At 51.7% G+C, this 19,494-nt stretch overlaps 3 protein-coding genes and 1 long non-coding RNA gene across 5 annotated transcripts; 1 reads left to right on the top strand and 3 right to left on the bottom strand.

The window, feature by feature from the left end:
• Positions 1 to 5,829: 5,829 nt before the first annotated feature.
• LOC120656732 lies at positions 5,830 to 10,585 on the top strand. 2 transcript variants are annotated; one of them, XR_005667975.1, is made up of 4 exons: positions 5,830 to 5,983; positions 8,498 to 8,550; positions 9,151 to 9,259; positions 9,721 to 10,585. It is a non-coding gene; the product is annotated as an uncharacterized LOC120656732 (long non-coding RNA). The 2 variants fall into 2 exon arrangements; XR_005667974.1 differs by having other exon boundaries at positions 9,704 to 10,585.
• On the bottom strand, positions 5,980 to 10,399 carry LOC120656731 (U-box domain-containing protein 33-like). The gene is made up of 8 exons (XM_039934917.1): positions 10,082 to 10,399; positions 9,380 to 9,501; positions 9,129 to 9,250; positions 8,863 to 8,967; positions 8,112 to 8,535; positions 7,885 to 8,022; positions 7,270 to 7,803; positions 5,980 to 7,185 (listed from the first exon to the last, which is right to left on the bottom strand). Exons 1-8 carry the CDS (start codon positions 10,359 to 10,361, stop codon positions 6,205 to 6,207), a joined length of 2,706 nt encoding a protein of 901 aa, XP_039790851.1. The 5' UTR covers positions 10,362 to 10,399; the 3' UTR covers positions 5,980 to 6,204.
• Positions 10,586 to 13,258: 2,673 nt separating the features above from the next.
• On the bottom strand, positions 13,259 to 15,776 carry LOC120654189 (subtilisin-like protease 4). Its single transcript, XM_039931730.1, has one exon. It carries the CDS (start codon positions 15,749 to 15,751, stop codon positions 13,391 to 13,393), a length of 2,361 nt encoding a protein of 786 aa, XP_039787664.1. The 5' UTR covers positions 15,752 to 15,776; the 3' UTR covers positions 13,259 to 13,390.
• Positions 15,777 to 17,008: 1,232 nt separating this feature from the next.
• Positions 17,009 to 18,683, bottom strand: LOC120653686 (subtilisin-like protease 3). The gene has a single exon (XM_039931374.1). The coding sequence runs from the start codon at positions 18,592 to 18,594 to the stop codon at positions 17,113 to 17,115; it is 1,482 nt and encodes a 493-aa protein (XP_039787308.1). The 5' UTR covers positions 18,595 to 18,683; the 3' UTR covers positions 17,009 to 17,112.
• Positions 18,684 to 19,494: the final 811 nt, after the last annotated feature.

Below are 19,494 nucleotides of genomic sequence, written 5' to 3'. Positions count from 1 at the left end.
GGGAGCCGATCAAAATTTTTTTCGAAATCGATCCGTCGGCCTATATCCCAAAATCACCGCAAACCCTTCACCTAGGGTATGAGAGAATAGCTATGGACAAGCTATCTCACAGCAGCACACTCTAGAAAACTTCACGGAAACAATACTGGAAAAAAACTCCTCAAACAGCAGCACTGCTGAGTCAGACCGGTCAGACCGGTCGGGCTGGAATTCAAAAATCCAGACCGGTCAGACCGGTTTCAGAGACCGGTCAGACCGGTCCCTTCCAGACAGCTCGAGACCAAAGCTTCAAAAGGCAAATCTTGAGCAAAAGAAGTCCAAATCCAGCGAAACTTGGAGGATACCTTCACACTGGTCCCGTGAACATATCCCCAAGAGATCTCACCCAAAAGATTAAAGTATCTCGAGAATTCGGGAAAAGATCAAAGTGGATTGGGGTTTTCTCAAGAACACAAAACCTTCAATTCGTGTGAACTCGCGATTCCAGGGGGTTTGGCACTAGGCTAGATGCATAGAAATCGTCACAAAGAGTTCGGCAAAACACGAATCCAAGGGCTCGATTCCTCTAAACACAAATCATCCAAAAGAGAGGAAATCAAGCCAAAAATGCAAGAGAGGAAGGGGAGGACGAATACTCAGCACACATAGATGAACTCAACAAGATTCCATTCATAAGTTTCAGAGGAATTCACCTATACAAAGCTAGAGTCATCCGCCCGTCATCCTACCCATTAAAATTGAGAGATTAGCTAAACCCTAACCCTCTTTTGCATTGGAGTCCTTGGCCCTAACCTGGAGCAGAGGCAGGGAGAAGGAAAAACGAAGAGAAAACAAAAAGACTGAAGAGACTCAACCAGCCACGGGCTGGTGGGGGGTTTTTATACCAAGCTGTTGCGGCCAGACCGGTCAGACCGGTCGGGTCTGCAGCAGCCCGCTGTACAGACTCGATCGACGGCGGAACTTCTTTCTTCGACTCGAAGTCTTTGCTGCGATGCCGCCACGTCGACGAAGTACCGGTCCGCGGTTTTGGAGGGTCCGCGAAACCCGGGTAGGTGGCCGGTTTTGAGAAAACCTCCAAAACTTCACGCGCGGGAAGATTCCCGCCTCCACGCCGTGGCCCTAGATGTCGTTCCTGCCTCGGCCTTCTAACGGCCCTAGACGCCGCCCGACGCCCGTCACCTCCTATCCCGCAGCGAGGCCCTAGACGCCGTCGACGCCCGTCGCCTCCGTCAGTCCCGAGACCGACGCCCGTGCCTCCACGACTTGGCATCTTCAACCGCCGTCCGTCTCCTCGGTTTTGTGGCGCAAACAAAGAAACCCGCCTTCCGTTGCCACTTGCGCCCTCGATCCAGGAGTGGACGTCACAGCTGCCGCCCGGTCCGAGCTCCGGTCCCAGCTGCCCTTCACCGCCGTCCACCGCACGGTCCATCGGCCACAGCACCTCCACGGCAGCTCCCCGTCGACACTCGACGCCTGTGTACCTGCAATCCAAAGACCAAGCACACGATCACACCGCACGGTTGACAATTCACTCACCACCGCGAGGAAAGCGTGGAGCATCGAAACATCCTTCAAAGCCTCGGTCCCGTGGTCCATAGCCGTACTGAATACGACCAGGAGCACGACCGGCAAAGCGACCACCCGCTGGAGCACGGTAACCACCACCGTCTCCCTGACCTCCACCTACACGGCGCGCCCTAGCATCTTGCCTACCACCACGCCGTCTCTCCTGCTCTCGCCTCACAACCCGCTTCCTCCTGAAGCAAAACTCCTCCAGGTGACCTTCCCTGTCACAGAACTCGCAGTGGTACCTCACCTCACGCTTGGGAGGTGAAGGCCTAGCCTGCGGACGGGGAGGAGCAGCCCCCTTCTTCTGGGCAACCTAGGCTGCGGCAGTAGGGAGCGTGTCGAGGGGATTCCTCAGCTCATTGGGTTTTGGAACCCAAACCTGATTTTGCGGAGGTGCTTTCGGTGGTTCTTTAAGCACACCATCCGCGGGGTCAACAAGCTGAGGCTGCGTGCTCGTGCTAGCAGTATTTCCAGCAGCCTTGCCAATCTTACCATACAACCTGTCAAAGTCTGACTTCGTGTATGTGTAACCGACCCCAAATCCATCACAACGCTTGAACTACTTAATCATCATGCCCAACTGCGGCTCACTGTTAGAAACCCAACTCAGAATCGCCCTAAGATAGGTATTCTCATTCTCCAAGTTGGCTTTCTCTACCGCAAGACTATCCAGATCAGCAATCAAACCAGGGCAAATAGAGCAGTCAATAGGTGGGCTAGACTCTACGACCTTAGTCTTCCCAAAAGACTTGATCAAAGCGTTCTTCTCATCTAGCTCCGACCTAAGCGTGGGACAAAGCTTACAAGCACCAAGCAAAACTGGCCTAGACTTCATCTCCTCAAGCTCGCACACAACAGTAGCAAACTTGGACTGCAACGAAGCTAGATCGGACTTAAAGATAGGGCACTCATCGCATTCAAGCACATCACTAACAATTGGAGCGTCCTTAACCAGTTCTAATTCATGCTTGGCCTTAGCGAGCTCATGAGACACGTTTGAAAGCGAAGTCCTAGCAACATCTAAGTTCGCTACGTTCTCATCATGCTTGGCACGGAGAGCAACAAGATCGTTCATGTGAGATATACAGTCAGCGCACTCATCCTCACTAGATTTCTCCCTAGCACAAGCCAGCTCAGCCCTAAGCTTTCTACGCTCTCTAGCTACTTCCTTAAGCAGCCTTTTCTGGTTGTCGAGAGCGGCGTACAACTCCCTAACCTCTGTATCTAGCAGGTCGATCGTGGAGTTTACCTCTGAATCACTCTCGGATCCAGGAGAAGAGTCGGCGTGCGTCAGTGTAGCATGTCCACCTGAAGACGCACGAGCACCATCGGCTTCACCCGCCATGGTGCAGAAACCCTTGCGCCGACCGGCCGCCAAGCAAAGGCCGATGAAGACGGTGGCTTCCTTGTCCCGCTTCTTCTTCTTCTTGTCGTCGTCGTCGGAGATCGGTGAAGAAGAGCGGTCGGTGTCGGAGCTCTTGTCGAGGTCGCTGAGCTGTGCCAGGAAGGCCTTCTCGCGCTTCTTGGCCTTGTACTGGAAGCGCTTCTTGAGCGACTCCTTGTCGAAGCGTCCTCCCCGGTCACGACTGCGGTGCTTGTGGCGCCGATGCTCCTTGTTGGAGCCTCCCTCATCGTGGTCGCGGTGGCGGTAGTAGTCGAAGTGGTTGTTCTGGCCACCGCCAGACTTCTTGGGGCAATCGGCGATGAAGTGGTTCAAATCATCGCAGTTGTAGCACCCGGGGTTCTTCTTCCTCTGCCTGTTGTGGTAGACGCGCTAGAACTTGCTGATGAGGAGGCACAAGTCGTCGTCGCCCAGCGTCTCCAGCTGCTCATCTGTAACAGAAGGCAAAGAGGCAAGAGAAAAGCCAAGAGCAGAGTTAGCGTTAGAGCTCGATCCACCTGGGCCAGTCACAAGAGCGATGCTCTTGGAAGGAGGGGCACCATTGAGCTTGGCTCGTGTCTGGTTATCCACATCTGTGGCCATGAGCTTGCTGAAAAGCTCGTTCACCGTCAGAGTCTCATAGCCAGCAGACTCAATGATGGTGTTCACCTTGAGATCCCACACAGAGCGGTCAAGTGCGTAGAACAACTTGAGGGCCTTCTCGTGCTCTGTGTACTCAAGGGCATTAGCAGATCTATTCGCATTGACTTTGTTCACAATCCACTGAAAACGACTGAACATCAAGTCAATGCTCTCTCCCGGCTCCTGTGTGAAGTTCTCGTACTCACGCCGGTGAGTCTCGAATAGTCTGGCCTTGACCTGAGGTGTGCCATCGTGGTAGTTCTCAAGGCACGTCCAAATCTTGTGGGCTTCCTGAAAACCCTGGACGCGTGAGAACTCCGCACGAGAAATGCCAGCGAACAGGGCATTGACAGCCCTGGCGTTAGCCTCGTGCTCGGTCACTTGAAGAGGAGTGACCCGAGCGGCAAGCACCATGTAAGCCTGGTTATTGGTAATATCTCAGACCTCGGCTCCCATGCTCTGCAAGAAGGCTCTCATGCGAACCTTCCAGTAGGCATAATCATCTACGAAAAATACCGGGATCTTTCCAAGACTCGCCATGGTCGCCAAGTGGTTTTCGAACCGGTTAAGGTACTGAAAACATCAACCAAGCTCTGGTACCAATTGAGAGACTGGAATCGGCGACCAGAGGGGGGTGAATGGGAGCCGATCAAAATTTCTCTTGAAATTGATCCGTCGGCCTATATCCCAAAATCACCGCAAACCCTTCACCTAGGGTATGAGAGAATAGCTATGGACAAGCTATCTCACAGCAGCACACTCTAGAAAACTTCACGGAAGCAATACTGGAAAAAAAACTCCTCAAAAAGCAGCACTGCTGAGTCAGACCGGTCTGACCGCTATCACAGACCGGTCAGACCGGTCGGGCTGGAATTCAAAAATCTAGACCGGTTTCAGAGACCGGTCAGACCGGTCCCTTCCAGACAGCTCGAGACCAAAGCTTCAAAAGGCAAATCTGATCAAAAGAAGTCCAAATCCAGCGAAACTTGGAGGATATCTTCACACTGGTCCCGTGAACATATCCCCAAGAGATCTCACCCAAAAGATTAAAGTATCTCGAGAATTTGGGAAAAGATCAAAGTGGATTGGGGTTTTCTCAAGAACACAAAACCTATTCGTGTGAACTCGCGATTCCAGGGGGTTTGGCACTAGGCTAGATGCATAGGAATCGTCACAAAAAGTCCAGCAAAACACGAATCCAAGGGCTCGATTTCTCTACACACGAATCATCCAAAAGAGAGGAAATCAAGCCAAAAATGCAAGAGAGGAAGGGGAGGACGAATACTCAGCACACATAGATGAACTCAACAAGATTTCATTCATAAGTTTCAGAGGAATTCACCTATACAAAGCTAGAGCCATCTGCCCGTCATCCTACCCATTAAAATTGAGAGATTAGCTAAACCCTAACCCTCTTTTGCATTGGAGTCCTTGGCCCTAACCTGGAGCAGAGGCAGGGAGAAGGAAAAACGAAGAGAAAACAAAAGACTCAAGAGACTCAACCAGCCACGGCCTGGTAGGGGTTTTTATACCCAGCTGCTGCGGCCAGACCGGTCAGACCGGTCGGGTCTGCAGCAGCCCGCTGTACAGACTCGATCGACGGCGGAGCTTCTTTCTTCGACTCGAAGTCTTTGCTGCGATGCCGCCACGTCGACGAAGTACTGGTCCGCGGTTTTGGAGGGTCCGCGAAATCTGGGTAGGTGGCCGGTTTTGAGAAAACCGCCAAAAATTCACGCGCGGGAAGATTCCCGCCTCCACGCCGTGGCCCTAGACGTCGTTCCCGCCTCTGCCTTCTAACGGCCCTAGACGCCGCCCGACGCCTGTCACCTCCTCGCCCGCAGCGAGGCCCTAGACGCCGTCGACGCCCGTCGCCTCCGTCAGTTCCGAGACCGACGCCCGTGCCTCCACGACTTGGCGTCTTCAACCGCTGTCCGTCTCCTTGGTTTTGTGGCGCAAACCAAGAAACCTGTCTTCCGTCGCCGCTTGCGCCCTCGATCCAGGAGTGGACGCCACATCTGCCGCCCGGTCCGAGCTCCGGTCCCGGCTGCCCTTCACCGCCGTCCACCGCACGGTTCATCGGCCACAGCACCTCCACGGCAGCTCCCCGTCAACACTCGACGCCCGTGTACCTGCAATCCAAAGACCAAGCGCACGATCACACCGCACGGTTGATAATTCACTCATCACAAATAGAATAGAGCACTCAACATTGCTCGCTCTTCCCCCATCCATGGGCGCCTGTCAGACGACCTGCTTCCTCCGTCGTCGTTGGCCCAGTAGCCTTGCTGTGACGCCGCTCGATCCGGCGTCCAGGCTCCCAGCCGTCAGCCGATGTTCCTGGGGGATTTGCCTATTCGAGGCGGATCAGATTGCACTAACAATCTATGAGAGGTAAGTCTGTTGTCATTCCGCTTCGATTTACAAGGTAGCCTTGGCATTGCAAAATCTGATACCCCACACTGTTCCAGAACACTAAAGAATTTTGCCTTTTATTGTTTTTCTTCATCCTAATTCAAACAAATTTTGACGCATAGAATCCAAACACTATGTACACAATTTACATTTGCAATTAAGGATCAAGACACGGAGCTGCATGGGCGCTTCCGAAATGGTTATCTCCGCTGCTGCTGCTGTTGCCACTCGAGGATCGCCGAGCGGAGCGCCCTGTTCGGCGTCAGCTCGCAGTGCTCGAGCTTCAGGTTCGTCATCGGCGACGTGTCGTGCCCGCTGTCGAGCCACCCCATGATGGCCTCGGCCTCGTACGTGAACCCGTCCGCCGCGATGTGGGGGTGGCTCATCACCTCCTGGAAGATCGGGCAGACGAAGTAGGACGGCGCGTTGGCATCGTCCAGCGACGGCGCCAACGACAGGCGCCCGGCGGGGAGCGAGGCGGCCTTCATGAGGGGCTCCACCACCTTCCACACCTCCCCCGCGAGGTCCGGCCGCCGGCGGCGGCTCATCTCCGCGCACCGCAGGCCGATGTGCGCCAGCTGGTTGGCCTGCACGAACGGCCAGTCCCCCGCGGTGGGGTCGAGGATGGCGTGCAGCTCCCCTCGCTCCATCGCGTCCTCCACCACCTCTGCGATCCTCTTTGGCGGCTGCCCCGTCAGGAGCCGCAGGATGATGATGCCGAACGAGTACACGTCGGACCGCGGCGTGAGCTCGCCCGTGGACAGGAACTCCGGGTCCATGTACGCGAAGGTCCCCTTTGGGGTGGTCGTCCGGTGGAGCTTTGTGGTGATGGACCTGGTGGTGTTGGACATGGCGGTGTTCGACTGGCTCAGGAGCCGGCAGATGCCGAAGTCCCCCAGCTTGCTGACGAAGTTGGCGTCGAGGAGGATGTTGCCAGGCTTCAGGTCGCCGTGGACCACCGGGTGCGGCTGGTTCGAGTGGAGGAAGATCAGGGCCGAGCACATCTCGCAGATGATCTTGGTGCGCACCTGCCATGTCAGTGGCGGCGTGTTGTTGATGCACGCGAGCCGGTCCTCGAGGCTGCCGTTGGGGAGGAATTCGTAAACCAGGCCGAACGCCTCCCGGCAGGAGCCAATCAGTGTGACAAGGTTTGGATGCCGCACTCTACCGAGGACAGCAACCTGCAATGGTGTCACTCAAGGGTCAGGCATGATTGCCTATTTGATTGTATGAAGTGAAGCCAATAATCTGATGAATTGCATCACCTCTTGGTTGAATTCTGACTGTCCTTGCATACTTTGCGGATTCAGCAACTTTATAGCAACTGTTGTGTTGCGGAGGAACCCTTTGTAGACGCTTCCAAATCCACCCTCGCCAATCTTAAGTCCTTCCTCGAAGCCTTGGGTTGCTTGTTCTAGCTCAAAGTAGGAGAACTCAGTATTAAGTGTTTCAGCTGGCAATGGCATTGAAATTTTCTGGTCATTCTTCTGACGCAAGCCATCAGCTTCAGCCACTGCAGCGTCTCGTTCTTGCTGCAGCTTCTCGTTTTCTGTTTGCAGCACATCGAGAAGGTGTTTGTTCGCCGCCATCTTCTCTTCGCAATCTTTGATTACAGATGCCATCTCTTTTATTTGTTGCTCTAGAGTGAACTTCTGCTCCTTGACATCATGTAGTTCATTGGAGATAGCATGATGCTGTGTTTCCATTTCTTCAATCTCTTGTGCCTGTCTCATGAGCGTTTCCTCAGTTGTTTTTCGCTGCCTGATCTCATGCTGATATAAGTTTTCTATCTCTTTTGTCTGTAAAATTAGTGTATGACTTTGGTTGGTCCGTTGGTTTGATATTTGCAATCTCAATCATTAATAAGGGAGAAACCTTACCTTTTGAAGAACTGAAATCATATCTCGTTCAGCTCTTCGGCGTTTGTTTGATTCTTCATATGCTTCTTTCTTAGAGAGTTCAGCTTCACTGAGAGCCTCTGTGAGCCTATCGTATATATTAGCATCAACTGGATTCTCCTGTGTAGTACCAAACTTATTTCAGTACTCAGTTATACTTCATTTTCGAGAGTTTTTATTAAATCGTCATTCTTCTTTATGATACGTACCAGCTCATGAGAAGGGGATGAGAAATTCTCATCGTCAGGTTCTTGCATTTGATGTGGCATTGCTGATCCAGAGGTAGTGACTGCATCGTCATTTCTTGATGGATCAGACCAGGAGTTCTGCAATCTCCCAAATTCACTCCAGGAATCTATAGAGCTCCTTGATGTACTTGTAGGCCTGCCATAGGATTCATGTAGCCGAGACGGTGTGCTGATAGCTTCTAGAGAGGGATACAACCCCACTTCTGTTCTCGATCTTATCAGATCATGCCTTGGACTTCCGTTTGAGCTTGATGCCTCGCTCTCTGAGTGTGAATGACTGATTGTAACTGATCTCAGATGGCTAATAACGCTGGTTACTGAGGAGTTTGATGCATTTGTGAATGCAGGTGATGCTGGTATGGCAGGAACAGTTGTATTTGCTTCCCTGCAGTATTCAGAGGTCAGATTTTATCCCCTTTTTTGTTCTTTTTCCAATGAACTTTACTGACATTAACTATAGCTATTTTGTAGTGATATGGAGTTGATTAGTCAAGTTAAGAATCAAATAAATGAGATGTTATGGGGTCAAATCCAAGAAGGTTCACAAATAACCACATTTAACTTTAGTGGAGCCCAAACTATGGATGCTAGCCTCAAGGTGCAGGTGTTATCACAATTGGACCACCAACTGATTGACACTTCACTGATACTTAATGTTCCAGAAAATAGTTTATATCTTAGGCAGGTAAAAACCTTCTCAGCTTAATCATACCTGGTGCATATTAGATGGCCTTTACAAGTAAACCATATCTTACACGATGAGGCTGCTGTCTCCATCAGTCTGAGTGCCGTCTTGGATTTAAGTGATTTCATTTTCCTACAATAGGGGAACAATTATTAGATAGCAGGACCAACTTTGCCACGTATAACTTGTGCACTAATAAGGAATATAGTTTGATGATGTTTTGCAACTTTAAACTACCAAAATCCAAATATAAACATGAGAAAGACACTCTAATCATCAGGTGTGATTCATACTTTGAGTGGTGTTTGTCTGCAGCTGCTCCCATGACAAGCCTGGTGATGCCGTGAAGGGAAATAAGCTCTTCAAGCCCTTTAGCAACATCCTCGTTTTCTATTATTAGTTTCTCGCAGCTGACCTATAAAAGGTAATGTGGCAGCAATTTATCATTTAAGGCATATATGCATTCACTGTATTCTCCTGTGTTGCTGGGCGGTTTAGGTGGTTCATTAGTTTTATTCATGGCAAGAGAGGTGGGGAAGAGCACCTTTTTCCTTATGCACATCTTAACATATTCATCTAGTTTCTCCTCTGCCTCTGCTCGCATCTTCTTTCTATGGTCATTAACCCGTTGCGGATTCACCGTCGTGTGATGAACTTTTGCCCCCACTGAAATAACAGAATATAAGGACAATTCAGTGAAGTCTGAACTCTTGAGCAGTATTTATCATCATTGAAGAATTTTTTACTGTACCATGGCAAAAAATTATGGTCTTAAAACTGCTGCCAGTTTCATGGCTTTAGAGCATGTATGCCTGTTTCTTTCAATGCATAATAGTTTCGTAGTTTTTTCATGCCGACAATCATGCAGCAGAGACGATTTATCAGGCTTTCAGAGGAATGAACCATGGGGCACGAATTCAGAAGATGGCAATGCCTTTTCGGACATGTGAAAACAAGTTTAGTAGCTCAGCTAACAAAGAACGAGCAGGTAAGAAAGTCAAGGTATGTTTACTCTCAGTGACTACAATTTGCATGACGAAACAAGAAAATCCCTTTTAAGTTGTGCTGGTTGTAGCTGTGTACAGACTTTGCTTGGTCCTAACTGCTTTCCATTGTCAACAAAACACATCCAATTTTTCGTGGAACCGCAAGTGGCGGCAGCATTCAGGATTTCATGTTCATGGATACAGTAATTGAAATTCGTCAGGCAATCGTCCAAACAACACGAGTATCAAGGAAAGCTTACTCATGGGGATCATCTGCGCGGGGCAGTGGACGTGGGCGATCACGACCCCGGCGCCGTCCTTGGCCAGGCTCTCCAGCGCCCACAGCAGGGTGCTCTTCCCGTGCCTGACTTCCTCGGGCACGGCCACGAAAACCCTGCCCTCCACGGGCGGCGGGCTCGCCTCCTCCACCTCATCGCCGGCGGTGATGTCCGCGGCGCTGCTCACGGACGTCCTGAAGCTGTACTGCGACGACGACGACGTGTCCCACCGCCGGTGCGCCGCGCCCCCGGGGCTCTGCATCCTTCCGGACCTAGCTCCGGCTGAAGCCGCTGTTGGCGAAGGAATTCTGGATATGTAGCATTGGGTGCCATTTCCCGTACGAGCTCGGATTGGCTTGATGACCTCGGCCACGTCAACTCCGACGGAATTAACATTGCCAGGCACCTTCCCGTAGCGTCTCAAGATACCGAGGACATTTGATTTGGCTCCATGCCACCATCCCTTAAAAAAAACTGATGGTTGTCTGTTTCGGTTCTGGAATTGTATATTACTACTTAAAAAAACAATTTGTGTTTCCGCCTAATGATTATGAATCGGGTGTCGGGGATGAACACGCGCATCAGCGTCATCTACGAAAGCAGACGAACTCGGTAGTTTATCCAAGTGGCCACGCAACGTGTAAGATCAGTGTCCTCCAATGGCGGCTAGAGATTCTGGTTTAAGGAATTAAGGTCTCCACGCCACCATCAACTCCCGGGACTGAAGACGGGGAAGAATAGGATTGCGATTTCAGTTTGTTTGCAGTTGCACTCTTGCGCGTGCCCACTCCCGAAATCAGGAGACTTGGCCGTTCCCAACGGTCAAAGTCAACTGCCATCCCGCGATTGCCCTTTTAGGCACCAGATCTTAAACTCCATAAATGTAAAAAAAAACGTCACATCGAATGTTGGAACACATACATGGAGTACTAAATAAAGTCTATTTATAATTTTTTTGCATGGATGGACTGTAAATCGCGAGACAAATCTAATGAGTCTACTTAATCTATGATTTGCAACAGTGATGTTACAGTAAACATCTGCTAATTATAGATTAATTAGTATCATTAGATTTGTCTCACGATTTACAACCCATCTATGCAAAAAGTTTTGTAAATAGACTTCATTTAGTACTTTAAATTAGTAAGATTCCAACGCAAAATTTTTACACGTAAAGAATTAAACACGGCCTTAGTGGTGTAAGAATTCAGCTGGCGCAGCATCAGTCAGTGCTGTACGTTTGTACCAGCATCGTCCTGTCTTTGTGGAGTGATGAAATTGAAGAGAAACTGTAGCTGAGTTCCGTTCAAAAGTGCACTACGTGCCGGCCGCCGAGGCCTCAGAGGCGGAGAGAGACCAAGCGCGTTGTGGGCTTGTGGCCCATCCGATATGATGGTGGAAGAAGTACCAGTAAACCCCTGCAGGCTAAACCCGGTCGACACGTCAAGGCTGTTGTTTTCGTCCATTCCATGATTCCATCCCGTGCATTCTTGGCAAGGACACACTTGGAGTCTTCAAAGTAGTTTCCTTGTAAATTCTGTAGCATTGTGCTCCATTTTGACTTAGCTCTGAGCTACGAATCTAAGACATCCTGTAGAATCTTCACAGTAAACAATACTACTACATTCCTTGACATTCTTGCATTCAAGTAATACAATAATACATCGATGCCATTTTCTCCACCCAAAAGAAAATGCTTGTGTTTCTTTTCTTTCATTTTATATAAAAATAGAAATGTTATCCTAGATGAAGTAGTTGTCAATTGAATGACATCTTTTCCTCAACTTGTTAAAAATTAGGGGAAAGACCATTTTGAACCCTTAACTATCACAATCGTCTGATTTTGATCCTTGAACTACAAAACCAGACATCCTACACCTCCAGTTGCCGAAACCGTTCAAAAAATAACCGTGGTCTCGACCTAAGGCGATTTTGCTACAGTATAGTTTCCGAATTTCTAAGATTTTACACCTCTCTCAATTAAATAGTGGAGGAAGCATAGTTAATATTGTCTAAAAATCAAGATATTTTGCTGGGAGGTAGCACAAGAGGCAAAGAATCAATTTCAGTTAGATGTGCTACTTTAAACATAAAGGTATTTGAATTATAAAATTTTAAATATTGGTAAAATTCAAAATTCCTTTAATTTTTAGGCCAGCTAAACCTTTGCTAAAAATGCATTAAAAACATGATAATTCATACTTTCTTATTTAGTTTAATAATATTTTTTATTGGTCCAATTTTTGTTGAAATTATTTGAATTCCTTCACAATGCTCAAATTTGAATCAAATTTGAATATTTAAAATTCTAATTTGATAATTTTCTATAGAACTTGGGATAATAAAAAATACTTTATTAAACTAAATAAAAAAGTTTGAATTATCTTGTTTTTAATGCATTTTTAGTAAAGGTTCAACTAGCCTAAAAATTCAAGAAATTTTGAATTCTACCTATTTTTAAACTTTTATGATTCAAATTCCTTTACGTCTAATGTCACACATCTAGCCAAAGTAGATTCCTTGTCTCTTTTGGTACCTCTAAGCAAAATATCATAAATTTTAGATAATGTAAACTATGCTTCCTCCATTATTTAATTGAGAGAGGTGTAAAATCCTAGAAATTCAGAAATTATATTATAGCAAAACCGCCTTAGGTTGAGTCCAAGGTTGTTTTTCGAACGGTTTCGGTGTAGGATATCCGGTTTCGTAGCTCAAGGACTAAAATCGGATGACCATATTAGTTCAGGATTAAAAAAATAGACTTCTCCTTAAAAATTATAGTACTTCCATAAATTTAGTTTGAAATTTGGAATTTGAACTGCCCTAGAAGTTGACATCCAAATAGGTGATCTCCGCTGTTGTTACTTGTTATGATGGATCCCCTTGCCTTTCATTTTTTTTTCTCATAATTCCAGTGTCATCTATTTGCGCCTAAAAGATGATTCTGTTATGCTACTCATAACCTTGGTTCACCATCATCCAACACTTCCATTTATTCTCTTGACAAATTTTCAAGCAAGTGATATTTTGTAAAAGGTCATTTGCAACTCAAAAGTTTCTAGATAAAACAAACACCGCTGAGATAAAACATCAATTGATATCTGTAATTTCAAGGTGACAAACATGAAACTTCAATATATTGATCCACATAATTTATAGTCTAAAATACAGGCATACACTGCACATGACAGAACCCGACTGTCAACAGGAAACACGAGAACCTATCCTACTGCAGACCCACATTACATCCAAGGGCCAAGGCGATTGACAAACCCAATCCAGTACTGGTCATCAATGAGTGAGATGAGCAGTGTCCTGGACGAACTTCTTGTACGACACGAGGATGGGGCTGCGCACCACGTTCTTGCGCGACACCCACTTGAGCTGCCCCTCCGCGATCCCCTTCTCCCTCCGCGCGCCCACGGGCCTGATGGTGACCGTGAACCTCTTGGCCTGGTTCACCTTGGTGAACCGGAGCGTGCCCGGCGTCACCGTCACCGACAGCTCGGCCGGCACCTCCACCAGCGAGACGTACACGGACCTAGCGCGCCCGACGTTGGTCACCACGCGGCTGACGTTCACGACGTAGGGCGCCTGGTCCAGGAACGCGGTGATGGACGGGTAATTGAGGTCCTTCTGCTCCACGGCCGGCATCTGCGCGCACGACACCGGCGGCAGCGGGTGGATGATCGAGTTGATCTCGTGGTCGCTGTACCTGAGCCCGCACAGGTAGGGGACGTAGTCCGCCGCCGACAGGTCGTACACGAGCCCCGGCCGCAGGGCCTTCATCGGGTTCACGAACCCGGCGCCCAGCGTGAGCAGGTTGGCGGGGTACCCGTCGTGCGCCGCTATCGGCTTCCGGCGGTGGTCCGTCGTGACGGCCGTCGTTATCAGGGCCGACTTGATCGCCGCCGGCGACCACGTCGGGTTCGCTTTCTTGATCACCGCGGCGATCCCGCTGAGGTGCGGCGTGGCCATGGACGTGCCGGACAGGATGTCGAAATGTGCCGCCAGCGGATTGGGGGGCGCCATGAGCCCCGCCGGCCTGGGGACGCCGGCGATGATGTTCACCCCGGGGCCGGTGATGTCGGGCTTGAGGATCCCCTGGTTCTGCTTGCTCGGCCCCCGCGACGAGAACGCCGCCACGACCGGCGAGTCGCGGTTGCCGAGGACGGTTCCTTTGAAGATGAGCTCGCCCGTCGCGTCGCCCGTCGAGTTCATGTATGCCCTGATCTTCTGCCCTACCGAGAAAGGCACCTGCGACGCCGGGAGGGCGTGCGCCTTGGGTTGGATCACCGAGCCGAGTTCCTGGATGTTGATGACGACCATGCCGGCCGCGCCGGCTTCGCGTAGCGCGGCCCCCATCTCGAGGGCGGTGAAGTTGCCACCGGCGTCGCAGACGACGATCTTTCCGCCGACGTGCTGCGGCGTAAGGACTTTCTCGTCGGAGCACGTGCCGTCGCTGAGGTCCCTTACCAGCGGCCGCTGCATGCCCAGGAAGCCCTTGGGCTGGAACAGCGACTCGCCGTCGAGCTCGACCCCGTTGCCGAGCTTTACAGAGACCACGAACCTCCGGTCGGTTGTGGCTGCCGCCACGGTGAGCAGCCACGGCGCCTCGTTGGCAACTGTTGCGTGTCCCGGGCCCATGTTCCCACCCGCGGCGCTGACGAAGACGCCTTTCATGATGGCGGTGTATCCCCCGAGCGCGATGGGGTCGTAGGCGAAGTCACCGGCCTCGTCGTCGCCAAGCGAGAGCGAGAGCACGTCGACGCCCTCCTCGACGGCGTCGTCCAGCGCTGCCAGTATGTCGTCGCGGTCGCAGCCCTTGTCCTCGAAGCACACCTGGTAGAGCGCGATGTGCGCGCGGGGGGCCATGCCGGAGGCCGTCCCGAGCCCGTTGCCCATGACGTTCGCGCCGGGCACGAACGCGCCGGCCGCCGTGCTCGACGTGTGCGTGCCGTGCGAGCCCTCGCTAACGGGCAGCACGGGGTCGTCGATCCCTTGCCACTTCCACTTGGCCGACTCGTAGAACGACCGCGCGCCGATGAGCTTGTTGTTGCACACGGAGCTGTTGAAGTCGCAGCGACCCTTCCACTTGGCCGGCGGCGGCTTCATGCCCGTCGCGTCGAAGGACGGGTGCCCGGGCCTGATGCCGTCGTCGAGGACGCCGATGATGATCCCCTCGCCCATGTTGCTCTTGCCCCACAGGCCGCCGTGGAACGCCTTGCCGGTGAGCCCGAGCATCTGCGGCGTGTGCGTGGTCATCAGCCTGTACGTCTTCTCCGGGATGGCCTTGACGAACCAGTCCTTGCTCTCCATGGCGCGCACCTCCTCGTCGGTGAGGCGGGCCGCGAAGCCGTTCACGACGTGGCGGTAGGAGTAGATGAGCCGCGCCATGGCGGAGGGGTCCTTGTCGAGCTCCTCCTCTGCCATGTCGCACACGGACGCGAGCAGCGACGCGTGCCAGCTCGACACGTCCTTGAACAGGTCCCGGTCGTACTCGTACGGCGTGCGCACGATGATGAGGTAGTTCCTGTGCAGGCCATGGTCGTTGTGCGCGACGGCGGTGCTAGCCAGAAGCGAGGCGAGGAGGAAGACGGCAACGCAGAGGGAGAGAAGCGCCGCTAAGCGCGTTGGATTCGGAGGATCCATTGGAGAACAGACCGAACCAAGGTGAATCCGATGACGGCTACCACCTACATGCGAGCTGATTATCCTAAAAATGGCATTGTGCCTGATCGGAATGATTGGTAACCTTGTGCGTGCCAGCAGGATGAACAAGCTTAAAATAGCAAGGGTTGGCAGGATTAGAGGTTGCTTGCTTGCGGCCACAGGTTCAGTTGATGCTTCGTTTGAGCTCCAAACGTGGAGGAAATGGAGGAGGATTCTGCACCTCACAATGCTGAACATTTAAGTTGTGCGCAGACCCCAGTTTAAATTCAGTTCTTCCCTTCAATGTTGATGAATACCCAACTGAAATCTTGATTCCTACCTGCAATGAAGGTTTCAATGCGTCACCGGCAATCGTAGCAGATATCGTTCTTGCATTCCAAGATGGAAATGCAGTGGTCACCTATACACAGTGGCGGAACCAGGATTGAGTCGAATCCCGGGCCGAGTTTCAAGTATAGACGTCCACAAACTCACAGTTCAAAAGATACATGAAAATATAAACGGAAAGATAGATAACATACAAAAAACGTCATCGCGAAGTAATATATTTATTCTTCTTCAGCAATTGATCCAAGTCCTTTTTAACAATTGATCCAAATACAAAAATAGAAACTACTGCAAAATGAAAAAAATTTGGGCCGAACCCCGGGCCATGGCCCGGGTGGCCCGGGGTGTGCATCCGCCCCTGCCTATACATAAAGTGTTTGCTTTTCCATGCAAGAAGGACGATGAACTGATGATCGACCCGTCATATACTACTCAATAGCTCATGCTTAGAAGTAACATGTATGGATCCCCTTGTGACGTTGTACGACTCAGAAACATAAATGAAGCCCATCAGGCATGACGGGTTTCTAAATTTGTAAAATGTGTCTAATTAAGGGCATGTTTAGTTTGCGAAATTTTTTGGGTTTGGCTATTGTACCACTTTCGTTTTCATTTGGTAATTAGTGTCCAATCATGACCTAATTATGCTCAAAAGATTCATCTTATCATTTTCAGTTAAACTGCGCAATTAGTTATTTTTTTAAACTGCATTTAATACTTCATACATATGTCCAAAAAATTGATGTGATGGTGAATCTTGAAATTTTTTGGGAACTAAACAGGGCCTAAGTCACATGACCGGAAACGAACGACCGCGTCATGAACTGCTAAATGATTTCAACTTTCTCTACATACGTGACAATTTTTCTCATGTGAAAAACACTACTAAACTTGTTGGAAGTCAGAAAATGTCCAGTCACGTGATTCACGTTCAGCCATCTGATGTAAACAGTCCCCTATGTACAATCTGAATTCTAGAGTTTTAACTACTTCAACTATTCATCAAGTGCCCATCAGAACCTAGCAGCAATGGATACCGGACTGCGCACGGCATGCTCCTCTGACACCCACGCAATCTGCGCGTCCAAAAACTCAGACGCCAACACGACGCCAGGAGCTCGTTCCACGGTGACGGTAAAACTCGCCTTTTGGCCCACCTCGTCGAACTGCAATTCTCCAGGAACCACCGTGACCGAGACCCCCTCCGGCGCACTCACGTCCGCCCGGTACGCCGACCTGGCCGCTCCGACGTTGGTCACCGTCCGCCTGACCGTCACGGCCGGCCTGTCCGCCGTCAGCGCGACCATGATCGATGGGGTATTCAGATCTTTCGCCTCGGTGTTCTCCATGTCGGCGCAGTGAACGGCGGGTGCAGGGTAAATGATTCGGTTCACTTGGTCGTCGGTGTAGCCCAAGCCGCAGAGGTAGGGGATGTACTCCTCCGGCGAGATGTCGTAGACCATGCCCGGGTCGATGGCCTTGGCCGCGTTGACGAGCCCGGCGCCCATGGCGAAGTAGCTCGCCGGCGCGCCGGTCTCGTCAGTGACAGAGGTGTCGGCAGTTGTCATGATCGCGGACTTGATGGCCGCGGGAGACCAGGTCGGGTGCGCGCTCTTTATCAGCGCCGCGACGCCGCTGAGGTGCGGCGCCGACATGGACGTGCCGGAGAGGGGCGCGAAGCTTGGGCCGCGCGTTGAGCGTGGCACGGCGGCGAGGATGTCGACGCCAGGGCCCACGATGTCCGGCTTCAGCACGCCGCCGTTGTTGCGGCTCGGGCCCCGGGAGGAGAACGCCGCGACGTTGCTAGAGTGCGGAGAGCTCTCTGAGCTTGCGCCGACCGTGAGTATCCACGGCGCGTCGTTGGCGACTGACCCCGGCGTCGGGCCGTCGTTGCCAGCGGCGGCGCAGACGAAGACGCCCTTCATGACGGCCGAGAACGTGGCCGCGACGACGGGGTCCTCGTGGAACCCGACGCCGCCGTCGTCTCCGAGCGACATGGAGAGAACGTCGACCCCGTCCGCGATCGCCGTCTCGACGGCGTGCATGACCGGGCCCCTCGTGCACCCCCGCCCCGCGCACACCTGGTAGAACGCGAGGTGCGCGCGCGGCGCCACGCCGGACACCACCGCGCCGCCGTCGGCGCTGCGCACGGGCGTGCCGGCCGCGATGCTCGACGCGTGCGTCCCGTGCGTGCCAGCCCTCGCCGCCCGGCGGGCGGGGTTGCGAAGGTGCCGCGTGAACTCCCTCACGCCGACGAGCTTGTTGTTGCAGGCCGCGACGCCGGGGTGCTTGCACCGGCCCCGCCACCTGGCGGTCGGCGGCGGCATCCCCTCGTCGCCGAACGACGGGTGCCCCGCGTCGATGCCGTCGTCGAGGACACCGATGACGACCCCTTCGCCCATGTTGCTCGTCAATGTGTCGTCATCGTGCGCTGCAGCGGCCGCGAGCAGCGCGGAGGAGAGCGCGAAGAGCAGAGCGATCTTTGCTGGATCCATTTGAGATGGGGAGAAGGCAATTCGCAAGGTTGCTGCAATGGAGGTGGAGTTGCATGTGTGCAAAGGATGCAAGGCTGCTGCAATGGAGGTGGAGATGCATTGCGAAGGAGGGAGCAGGCATATATGCGTGCAGAGGCAGTTCGTCGGCGAGAATGCATGGCCGCTCTTGGGCTGAACGGAGGTGGCGAAGGAGTTGAGCTCGTAGGTTCGTACAGTTGAATAAGTTTTGACTGTTTGAGTAGGTAGGTTCAGGTCATTTGTTCGACTGTTTTAGCTGAAATCCAGTCGAAACGCTGCTTCAACGCTCAGCGCGTGTGGCAGTTGCAACTGGAACTGACCATTTTTAGGGAACAGTAACACAAACAAGTCCGTGTCGTTTCCCAGTCCGCGTCCGGTAAACAGGTACAAACTTTACCGACCTGTCTCGCATGGCAGTGGCCAGTGGGTTTTTTGTTTTCCCCATAAAAAAGGAAATGACATCCCAAAAATAGAGCAGGCCTCCAGGTCCATTTCCCGTTTCTGCTGTTATCGGAAGCACCAGTGCGACGCCACAAGTGTTACGTCACGCATCGGGATAATAGCGAATTCTGCGTCCATGTTGGGTCGTGACAGAGAATTTTGTGTGGCTCCGTGTCGAGTTCCTGGCGGCTGAGCACGACTACTAGTAGTAGCTCCAAAACCGTTGGAATTTTATTTGATTTTTTTTCTTCAAAAGTAGTAGTATAGTAGCTCCAAATCTCGTTGCAATTTTGGATTTTCTGTAGAAAATTTCAACCCGTCGCCCAGCACACATAAATTTCAGGGGAGCTGGATGTGACGGCATTGCAAAGCACGCGGCGCACCTGGCCACTCGCCGCGCTCTCTCAGTCTCCTCCCCCAATAGCAGATTGAACCACCAAC

This window comes from Panicum virgatum, chromosome 1N (assembly GCF_016808335.1).
Source record: "Panicum virgatum strain AP13 chromosome 1N, P.virgatum_v5, whole genome shotgun sequence".
NCBI classification, from domain to species: Eukaryota; Viridiplantae; Streptophyta; class Magnoliopsida; order Poales; family Poaceae; genus Panicum; species Panicum virgatum.
The sequence above is the reverse complement of the archived record's forward strand: the minus strand, read 5'-3'. Positions and strand labels throughout refer to the sequence as shown.

Coding starts and splice junctions, on each gene's coding strand:
- LOC120656731 (XM_039934917.1), bottom strand. CDS start 10,361: ATGCAGAGCCCCGGGGGCGCGGCGCACCGGCGGTGGGACACGTCGTCG. Junction 9,502..10,081: donor CGCGCAGATGATCCCCATGA/GTAAGCTTTCCT, acceptor CTGTTATTTCAG/TGGGGGCAAAAGTTCATCAC. Junction 9,251..9,379: donor AGATGTGCATAAGGAAAAAG/GTGCTCTTCCCC, acceptor TACCTTTTATAG/GTCAGCTGCGAGAAACTAAT.
- LOC120654189 (XM_039931730.1), bottom strand. CDS start 15,751: ATGGATCCTCCGAATCCAACGCGCTTAGCGGCGCTTCTCTCCCTCTGC.
- LOC120653686 (XM_039931374.1), bottom strand. CDS start 18,594: ATGGATCCAGCAAAGATCGCTCTGCTCTTCGCGCTCTCCTCCGCGCTG.